Source organism: Pteropus vampyrus, unplaced genomic scaffold (assembly GCF_000151845.1).
Source record: "Pteropus vampyrus isolate Shadow unplaced genomic scaffold, Pvam_2.0 Scaffold241, whole genome shotgun sequence".
Classification (NCBI taxonomy): domain Eukaryota; kingdom Metazoa; phylum Chordata; class Mammalia; order Chiroptera; family Pteropodidae; genus Pteropus; species Pteropus vampyrus.
Genome location: NW_011889022.1, coordinates 5336 through 16121, shown reverse-complemented (window position 1 = coordinate 16121; position 10786 = coordinate 5336). Strand labels below are relative to the sequence as shown.

The following is a 10786-nucleotide window of genomic DNA, read 5'->3' as shown; positions in this document are numbered from 1 at the left end:
GCAGCTCCGCTCCGGCCCCAGGAGCCAGGAGGGGCTGCGCTGGCCCGGCCGCGGGCTCACCAGCAGGAATACGGGCATCTCTTGCTGTAGCGACAGCAGAAAAACTGCCACTCCCGATCCAGCACCGACTCGAAGTAGCGGCTCTGGAAGCCCGCCACCAGCCCGTTGTTGGAGCACGTCTGGTACCTGAAGAGAAGAAAGCAACCCCGAGTAAGCACTGATGACGACGCGCCCACAGACGCCTTCCGGGGACCCCGGCTCCCCCGTCACTGAGTCAGGCTACCCGCCGCCCCACGTTCCTGACGACCTACTCCGTTTTAACGCAGCTAAGCAAGACGCCGTATCTGTGAAAAGGACGTATGCTCACCATTAAATTCAGACATTTCAGGATCTATCAGATGAAGGAACTTTTGGGGACGCTGCTCCCGTTAGACCTCTGTGAATATACAGTTAGATGGACGGGTGCCTACGTGGATGGATAGAGAGGCATCTAGAATTTTACAAATGCAAGATTGGATTATTCATGCCATTTAAAATAAAAGGTGTTATAATTCATTTTTACTTGAATTCAAAATAAAAAGGAGACAGAAGCCCCGTGAGTTGATGAACTTCCAACGAAGGTTTCTCCTGCTTCAGAGCAGAGCCTGGAAATTAAGCCCAAGGATGCTCATTCACTTGACCCTCACACAGCGGGCGAAGCCTGGGTGGGCACAGCGGTTGGTCCGGGCTGAGCCAGCTGGGGAGCTGGGAACACACCCCAGGTTTCCACTGCTGACCAGCCATCTTCCTGCCTCCCCCTTGACTCTGCTCCCCAGGATCGGGAAGTGTTCTGGTCTGAACTCTATGGCCAGCGTCCACCGGGGTCCTGGCGTAAGGGGTCCCGGCGTACTGAACTCCTCAGTCACCCTCTAAGGTCTCTTTCTTGCCTCAGCCGCTGGGGTCTGATCCTTCAAAGAGGGTGAGACAACCCCCTCGTCTGTCCTCAGACCTCCCTGCGGCCACCTGGGTCTTCGCTCTTTTTGTCCTGTCCGGGCTGCTGCTGGTCTGGGAGCCGGACCCTTTCGCCGTCACGGCGCCGTCTTCACTAGGTGTTGGCTTAGGAAAGTCTGCCATTTCTTCCTCTGTCCTGTCCGGTCCCGCTGGTGCCGGGTGGCGCTGCCGTTTGCCGTGGTGGTGAGGATGCTCTTTCCCATGTGGCCGCGGCCGGGCGCCCGCCTCATGCACCGGGAGATCTCACACGAGCCCTTCTGGAGCAGGCCCTTCGCTACCGCTGTTCCTTAGCGTCCCCCGCCGGCCGGGCCTGGCCGTTGGCCACGTTCCCTCTTGTGGGTGAGCAGAGTAGGCAGCTGTCGGTGCGTCACAGCCTGACAGCTGTGGGAACCCAACCCTGTTTTCCAAGTAAAGATAAGTTTCCAGAAAATACAGTAGATGAGAGAAAGGACCGTGTGCTGATGGGTGGGAGGGGCCTTGCTGACACACGGACTGCAAGTCCATCAGCGGCTGGATTTCGTCTTGTTCTTTTTACTGACTGGAGACGATCTCGTGGGTCTGAGAAAACTAGCTATTAAATACATTCCCTGTCTCTGGCCAGAAAATGTGTCCTTATCACTCATTTGTTCACATTCTTTCACATATGCATTTATTTATTCGTCCGTCCGTCTGTCCGTCCGTCCAATTAACAAACGTGGACGGCTGCTCTTCCATGTCCATCACTGTCGTTCCGTGTGGGGAGAAGGTGGCCAGGCGCCTGGTCAGCCACGCACGTCAGCGCGAACGCCCAGGGCCAGGACCCGCTCACGGTCCTCACGGACCTCGCAGGGCTCAGCCTCAGAGGTCGATGATGCGCGTGAGGATGCGACGTAGCCCTGTGCCCACTGGTGACCTGGCTTCTTCACTCTGCCGTCACCCACGTCTCGCCAGGAGTGGCACCGCTTCGGAGACCACTTGGCACGGTGCGTGATGCCACACGCCTGGCATGGACCGCCAGGGGCTGGGGCCATGCGGAGTGGGACCGTGTGGCGTGGGACGTGTGGCGTGGTCTGTTCTAGCCTAACGCCAGCACAGAGTGGCAGGCCACTTCCAGAGAAAGCTCTACGCGTTGTGTGAACAAGGCCCGTGTGTGTCCGAAGGGGCCCTGCCGCGAACTGGTGCTCCCCGGGACTCGGCTCCTTGCCCCGCCACCCCCGGGACCTGCCTCTCTGCCCCCACCTCGGAGACCCAGCTCCTTGGGGACCTGGCTCCTTGCCGCCTTTGCAGTCCTGCCTTCCTGCGGAGCAGCTCTTCACAGCGGGCAGCATCGTGGAGCTGTCTGTCGCCCAGTGGCTTCGGTTTGCCCTGTGCCCTCAGACCACTGCAGGGACAGTGTTCCCGGTGGTAAGTGGCCTGAAGAAGTGCTGCAGGATCAGCTGACCGCTTCGTGGGGCGCCTGTCCCGAAGGCCATCGAAGTTCCGTGGATTCCCCGCCGGCTGTCGGCCCGGCAGCTGGCCCCACGGCCCCGTGTGGAAGGCGTGCGTGTCACCGCCTCACACGCCCCCTCACAGCGCTGCCCAGTGCAGACCACTGGGGCACGGCAGACCCAGGCCCCAAGAGCAGACGGCGGAGTTAGTACCAGGACAGAAGCCCCCTCCCCAGCCCCTCTCCTGTTGCCAGCACGTTTCTGTGGAGCGAGCCTGCATTTCCGCCGGCCAGCACGCTGAGACGGGGCCCTCCGGAGGCAGATTTTTGTGGGGCACATTTCACATGTGGGGAGCAGCGTCGCGGAGCGGTTAGGCACTGGGTCCCGTGGGCAGGCGTCCTGCCCTCTGACGGCCTCAGTTTGTCATCTGTGAAATGGACATGCTAATAGCATGTGCTCGTTAAAGTTACTGCGAAGACCAGATAAGGCAGCACACGGACGGTTCTGGGGACAGCGTCTTTCGGTGCTCACGAAGTCGCTTACTGCTGTCATTGTGCTTTCCCTTAGCCCGCACGGCCGCTGTGAGTGTGCTCGGCGCCTGTCCCCAGGCCGGTGGACGCACACCATTCCCTCCGCAGCTGGTTCCCTGGAGCGAAGCTCATGAGGCCGGCTGTCCTCGTGGCTGACACACGCCGCCTTGTGACCCTTTAGCACGACTTAGAGCCCCCAGCGGACGGCAAAGTCCTAGAGGGAAAGGATCGTCCGATCTTCAGCTCGCCTTCCCCTCCCCCCTGTGCCTGACACTGGGGCCCAGCAAATGTTTAAGGGAAGAATGAATGAATGAATGAATGAATGAATGAATGAATGGTCAGGGCATCGTCCATTATCCACACACACACAGACCGTCTCCAGGCCAGTCACCAGCTCCCTGTGTCGGGGAGACCATGTGGCATAGCCCCCTGGACTCCCCGGTTCCTCCCGTGACCCAGCGTGCTGAAGGCCTAAAGCCCTCTGAAGCTCTGACTCCTGTTGGTTCTGTTTTCTCCCCGGGGATAATTCTTTGGGTTGCTCTCAGCTGTTTATAATGCGGTACCACGGAGATATAGAACAGCTTCTCTGGATGGAAAGACGTGGAGCGGAGCATGGGGAGAAACACGGCTTCTCCCCAAATGCAGACTCCTGCCCCATGAAGCAGGCGAGTCTACCCGCAGGCCTCTGAGGAGATCCGGGTTGTCTCAGGGGATGTGCTTACGTCCTGCGGTCGATGTGGCACGTTGCAGGTCGTGGGGTTGCAGGCTTACACATAGGACCTCAGGAGCATGTCGTTGCAATATTTGTCAACCAAGGGGACTGGCGCCACCTCGGTGCCTATCTGAAAATAGGACGATGTTCGGGGCACTCATGATACGCACTTCATGTTTATAGATCGTAACCGAAGTATGTGTTCGCCAATCAGAACAGGGCACACCAGGGCCCTTTGCGACCCAACAGTTTGCTTTTCAACTCCAGCTTCGTAATTTACCGGCCGAGGGGCATTTATCTCTTTGAGTTTCAGTGTCTACAGAGCAGTCATGGTAGTAAAAATAAATGACCTTGATCAAGGACTCACCTTGTGTCAGGCGTTGTGCTAAGCGCGGTACGTATGCTGATGATTTTAATCATCGAAACAATTCTGTGAGACGGGCTCAGATAATCGGGTCCCCACGGCCATCGCCATCCGGCATGTGGGGAACTCAGCTTTGCAGAACCGACGGAATCCTCCGAAGGATGCGCCGCCAGTAACTCGGCTCTGTTGCCTGACCTGATTCTCACGGTCCCGGGCCTTTGTCTTCGTGGAGGCAGAAGCTGAGGCTTAGCGCCTTGTCTATGTCACGGTGGGGCTGCGTCGTGGAAGTTGCTCTGTCCGACTCTGAGGTTCCTAATCTTTCCATCACTTCGAGACACTGCGCACACACACACGCACGTACACATGTGCGGAGGGAGTTATCCTGGGAAAACTGTTGATTAGGAAGGGTGTGTCTGACAAGTACCCAGGCAGGAGCAAACGCCCTGCCGGGGAGAGTGGGCCTTTCCACCCCGGTGAGCACAGCCAAGAGCCATTCTGCAAAGCTCCCCAGACTGTGGATTCCTAGTACTTCGGAGAGTGACCGAGACGGAAAGTTGGCGAGCATCCTGCATCTGCCATGACCCGTCCTCCCACACTCAGGCTTCTTTCTTGCCCTTAGAAGCCGTCCTCACGTGGATGTGACATCTCCATTAGCCGGACATTCCCGACGGCTTTATCCAAGAACAAAATTAACGCCAGCATGTAACATCCACCCGCGCGGCACTGTGGTGTCAGATGGTCTGGTTTAGGTTCCACCTGACTATGAGCGGGTGACCTCGATGCTTCTGAGCCACAGTCCCTCATGCGTGAACAGGGGGATAGGAGTGCCTGCCTCCCGGGGTTGCCGTGAAGGTCAAACGAGACTAGACTACGAGAAATCAAGAGCAGAGACCGGGTGGTGGTCTCCTTCACATTGCTGGGGGCTGACGAAGTCTGTGGTCGTGAGCACTGGGCAGCGAGTGAACGAGCAGAGGAACGTAAGGGTGAGGCATTTTTATAGACCGCGAAGCACCGCATACATCAGGATTAGGGCCACAGCACCCCTGTTTAATGCGACTGCTTCATCGACGCCTCAAGTCCTCCACTCTCGCGGCCCCGATTCCCCATCTTGATGTGAGGGTGTTGGGGGCTCTGGGCGATATTCGAGGCCCCTCTGGGGCTGACACTTTGGTCTGTCACGCTGTTTGCCTTTTAAACTCCCGGCATGTCCTCTATCCGCCTGCAGCTTCATGTTTTTAAAGTCCTTTTATTTCGGAATAGTTGTAGATTTACAGAAGCCATGTAAAGATAACACACAGGACCTTGCAACCCTTCGCTTAGCTTCCCCGAACGTTATTCACGACTCTGGCGCCTGTACGAGCCCTAAGAAATTAACAGGATGCAACGCCCAACTCCAGGCGTTATTGGATTTCACCGGTTTTCCACTAATGCCTTTTTCTGTGCAGGACGCCACGTAGCATTTAGCCCTTATGGCTTTGGAAATAAGGAGTTTCCTATTGTGTTTTTTAAGCTCGTTGGGACATCCAGGTTTTGGGGACAATGGAAACGTGATAACAGGTGTGTCAGCCACGCTCCGTGCACGTGTCAGAACGAGGCGTGCACGGTAGAGCCCACATCGTAGACGCTGGGACCCTGGAGCCAGGGGCGTGACGTGAGTAGAGTGATTTCCCACAGTGATTTCCCACGGGAGGACCTGCAGGCTTCTGGATTGAGGGCGGAGGGGACACTGGCTGGGCCTGGCCAGCCAGAAGCACTAACTAGCCTGATTTGGTCTTTCACTGCATGTTTAGTAGGGCCTACTACGCGCCAGCATTCTTCCAGGCACTGGGGAATATTCTAGACAGTGTCGAATGAGATGAAGTCCCTATGTTCGTGAAGCTTAGGTTTTGAGGGAGACAAACATGTACAAATGCCGATCAGGTGATGACAGGCACACCACAGGAAGCCTCGGGCCGGCGGGGAGGGGCGGGGGAGAGGCGGGGGTCTGAGAAAGCCCCTCCGAGGAGGCGGGCACCGTGCCCCCAGAACCACGACTCAGCATGGGGCGCCGCGGGCCGTGCTGAGTCAGACGTGGAAACGGAGTAGCTTCAGACCCGCCTTGCCGCTAACTAGCTGTGGTGTGGCTTTCGTCTCTTCTCCGTCACGTGGCTTGTCTTTGGTGAATTCACAGGTTCAAAGAGTCATCTCTAGTCCCGTCTAAATGTGTCTTCTTGAGGTTTTTGGAAGCCCAGGGAAAAAAGTAGGTACCACTAGTCAGAATGTGGTCCCTCTGAATTCAGGATCCGTGTACAGCTGACCTGTCCAAAGTCAGCCTCAGCAAATTCCAGACCGGCCAGCTCCTTTCGCCACCTTGTGGCGTGCCAGGTGTCCCAGCCACGGTCCCTAACAGCTCGTGAAGTGGGTGTCATGCCTTTTTTTTTTTTTTTTTTTTTTTTGCTGGTGAGAGGAACCAAGTACCCAAGGCCACAGTGCTAAAAGATGACAAGAAACAGAAGCTATGAATCAGGGTTTCCCGAGTCTGAGACTGAAGCCCCTCCCGCCACACGAGAGCCGAACCTCACTAGAGAGTCCTCGCTTCATCTCGTTCTACGCAGGACCCTCTGTCCTACAGCCTGTGCCACACCAGTTAGAGCAGCTTCCCTGAGAACAGCCGAGTCACACCCCGAGATGCCGAAGTGCCACTCAGGGGACCCAGGCGAAGCCTCCCGGCTGTCGTTCATGGTGAGCCAGTCTGTGCACCTCAGAGCATCAGGGTGTTTGCCTTTGAAACTCCCAGCCTGTACTCTGCCAGTCTGCAGAGCCGTGACAGACAGAGCCGCCGCGGCCAGCCCCTCAGCCGCGATGGAAGCAGCTTTTAAGGCCACACCGCGATTGGCAAGTGTCCTTAGCAAACTCTACATACTGTTACGCCTTGGAGAATGAACGGCCAGACTGCGCGGTCTCGGAAGGCTGCACACCCGCCTCCCCCGCCACCACCACGCTCTGTGCTCTGCTTGGCCCTGGAAATGCACTTGGGTCTTTCTTGCAGGAGTTTGAGACTCCTCCCACCTCTTAAAATAAACCTGCAGGCTAATTTAGACATACGAGGCAGCCAGATTGCACACAACCACCACCTCTCCCCCAGAACGGACGACGAGCCCGCAAGCCGTGGGGACTATGGGCTCGCCCCCCCCAGCCAATGGGCAACTTCTTTCTTCCAGATTTTTCATGGAGACCGGAGTCTAAACGCAAAGTAGTAATTACCTTAAAAAACGCCTCTGGGGTCATTGGTATCGGCCCTGAGGCAGCTGAGTCCCACTGTAAAGAAGCAGTTGTCACGTTTGTGCGTCTCGTGCCGTGATGAGTGGAGGGAAAGGAGGAGGCAAGGAAGTGGGTGGGGGGGACACTCCTCCGCGTCTGCGAGCGCAAAAGCCTGGAGCGAGAGCAGGTGCACGAGAGGGTCTCTCGTCTCACGGGCTCCCTCCCTCTGCTGCTTTCCTTCAGGTAGCTCGGGGGTCATGACAAGCCAGCCACGAGCTGTCAGGTTTAAAACTATGCATGTTTGCCTCCTCTAAACAGAAAGATAAACAGAACGACAGGACACAGGAAAACCCCATGGCGTTTGGAGGGCCAAGGCGTGCAGCCTTCCGAGACCGTGCAGTCTGGCGGTTGGTTCCACCAGGGCTGGGCGCCTAGTGGGGAACTGACCTGAGGGCCCCGGGCAGGCCGTCTTCAGATTGGACCCAGTCCCGGCCTCCTGACTCACAGCCCAGGCCTCTTCCTCTGGGGGTTCAGGAACTGCCTCTGAGTGCTTTTTCACTGCGGGTCTAAAAAGGAGCCTTAGACATGCGCCCCACCCACAGAGGCCCCTGAACGGGAGGGCTAGATAGACAGCTGTAACTAGGTCACTCCTGGCTCCATGCCAGGCCGTCGGAGAGGCTGTCGGTCATCCAGGCGAGGCTGGACCCTGAGCCAGCTATCCATCAGCAGGGGTCTGGGGTGCTCCATCTGCTCACAGAGGTGGTGGGGTGGGCACGGAGGGCCCGAGGAAGGGCCCCCGCCCGCCACTGCTGTGCAGCTGACTCCCCAACCCTTGCCCTGAGCCCCTCCTCGGTCGTGGTGACCAAGCTGGCCCCATCCCTCCAGAGCTGGGCTTAGGGAGTGGTCTCGCAGACCCCGCCCTCCCCGCATGCCTCCCCGAGGCTCTGCTGGCAGACCCCCTGGCCCAGGCGAGGCTCCGAGCAGCCCAGCACCCGCTTAGCACCAGCCCCTCGGGGTTAAGGCTCACTGGGTCCAGGTCCTGGCTCTGCCACCCCTCGGCTGGGGGAACTGCTGCCCTCCAGGCCGCAGTCTGTCCACCTGTAACGTGACTCAGTGGCTTGTCCTGCGCGTGAGCGAGGTGACCGGCACGAAGCTCTCAGCGTGGGGCCTGCCCGGGGCCAGCACTCAGTGAGCGGCGTCTGCTCCTGTGACTCAGGGGTCCGCTCTCCTGACGCCTCCACCCATCAGCGTCTTTCCCCCCTGGACGGCCCATCGTGGTCCTGTCTGCTGGTGGAGGGACCCCCGGGTTTGATGCTTGACCACCCCAAACCCACCACACCACATTCCTGCCACGACTCAGAGTGTCTCTCTCTGCAGAGGCCACAAGGGCAGCAGCCTGCCAGCCGGGGTCCCCCTCCCTGGCCCACGGGTCCTGCCCGCTTCCAGACTGCCAGTCAGCTACCGGCCTGGCCAAGCGTGGGGCTGGGGCGGTCACACCCAGAGCAGAGCCCAGGCTGGGACCAGTCGGAGCCAGTCGGGGCCAGTCGGGGAGAGCAGCACTTTCCCTAAGAGCCTTTAGCAAACGTCTCAGCGGCGAACCCGTTTTGAACTCTAACAGCAGGAAGGCCCTCCCTCCTCACGACAGCCACAGGGCCGTCTGATTGCACTTGTCTTGCCTGGCGTTTTCGTCCCCTCTCCTCCCTTCCCGTGCTCTAAGTCAGTGTTTCTCAAACTGTCTGTCACGGGAGTCCAGTCGTTTATTTCCCCGAAACCATGGTGGGCCAGCCCTGTCGTCCAACAGCGAGAGGAAGTCTTTACAAAACCGAGGCGCAGCGGCGGATAACGGCTCTGAGGTGACTGAGAGCCCGTCTGTCCCTGTGCTCATCTCGGCACGGGCCAGTCAGCGTGTCGCAGGCCCCCACGGGTCCCTCACCGAACTGGGAGTCAGCTGCTCCAGAAGGCACAGATCCCAGGGTCCGCCCACTGTCCTGGGTGCTGAGCCTGCGGCCGCAGTCGGCCAGGCAGCTGCCCCGCCCCGCCCCGGGCACGCAGTGCTCCGGCCCCCCGGAGGGTCTGGCCGGGGTTGGTGGGAGCTGTGCCTGGGCACGCAGTGCTCTGGCCCCCGGAGGGTCTGGCTGGGCTTGGTGGGAGCTGTGCCCCGGGCGCCCTTACCATTCCATGCCAGCGCGGTTGATCTCTTCCCACCAGCACTCGGTCGGCTCCCCCAGGCTCTGCGGCGTGGGCATGCAGGCATAGTTCCACTGCCTGTCAGACCCTTCCTTCTTGCTGAAGATGCTCCTCACGGCCACCACCACCTGCCCGTGGGGACACTGGTAGCTGAAGCCCTGCCGGTTCAGGTTCACCCAGCCATCGTCGCTGTAGTCGTGGTACTGTTGGTACGGGTACCCGTAGTCGCCGTACTGGCCCTGGGCCACAGTGGCCAGCGGCAGAAGCATCCACAGGACAGTGAGGCTCATGCTGCCCGGGCTACTGGCAGACGTGTCACCCTAGGCCTGCTGGGCGGACCGTTTTATACAGCTGCGGCCGACATGTGGCCTCCAGATGTGGGTGAGCCGGCGCCAAGTGCAGTGTGTCATCGTTGAAGCAAAACTGTTCTGAGCGGCCGTCCGTCCACCCAGCTCGTTTTAAGGTGGAACTCTAGGGAAGTGCACGGCGCGCTTGGGGAAGGGGAAGAACCGGCCTGGAGCCAGAACAGCTTTGCGGGGAGATCACAAAAGCGAAAGGCCTCACAGTCCCTAGAAACACCGCCTGAGGACACAGTGATCTGTTCGTCATCGCTGGGCACCTGGCCTCTCTGCGCCCCCGCCCCGCTAGCAGACCCCCGTGGCCGCTCTCCAAACTGGCCGTCCACCACCGCACGCATGTCCAGAGGGTAGTCCTGAGAACGGCGTCCCACTGGGGCCCGCGGGGACACTGGCCCAGCGTCGTGTCCACACGAAACTGGGCCCAGCGGCCGTGGAAGCCGCTCTGTGACGCGTTGGCTCTGCATGAAGCCACGTTTCCTCTTTCGAGGTCTTTTTATTTTTTTCCGTCCCATGTTTTGTTTCGTTGAGGGATAGTCTGCGGATGATGAAGCTCGTCCTTTACAATGTTCGGCGTGCAGTCATTTAACCATAGTGAAGACAGAACAGTTCTGTGGACCCCGCACACCCGCTCCCGCCCCTGGGCCCCTGCGGCGTCAAATCCTCCCCCTCCCCAGCCCCGGGAACGCCTGGCCTCCCCTGCTGTCCCTCACGATGGTGCGGCCTCTTCCGGGATGTCAGCCCAGCAGTTTCAGACACCGTGCAGCCCCTGCCTCTGACTCGTCTCGCGTAGAAAGACGCGTCACGGAGTGGTCGCCAGCATCTCAGCGCCTTCCAGGGCTGCGTGTGTGCTGCGGCCTGGCCGCACTGCGGGCTGTTGGTGCGTTTCCCTGTTGAAAGGCATCTGGCTTTTTCCCAGGTTGGGGTAATTATGGATAAGGCTGCCATAAACATCCATGTACGAGCGTTTTTTTTAATACTGAAACTTTGTGTATTTTTTC

At 59.0% G+C, this 10786-nt stretch overlaps 1 protein-coding gene across 1 annotated transcript in view; it reads right to left on the bottom strand.

Annotated features, from left to right (window-relative positions):
• Positions 1–9719, bottom strand: part of DPT (dermatopontin) — a 23461-nt gene extending 13742 nt beyond the window's left edge. The window contains exons 1-2 of the mRNA XM_011374184.2: positions 9415–9719; positions 61–186 (exon numbers count right to left, since the gene is read on the bottom strand). Coding sequence (XP_011372486.1) covers positions 61–186; positions 9415–9719 — 431 coding nt within the window. The remainder of the gene's footprint in view (positions 1–60; positions 187–9414) is intronic.
• Between the last annotated feature and the right edge of the window lie 1067 nt (positions 9720–10786).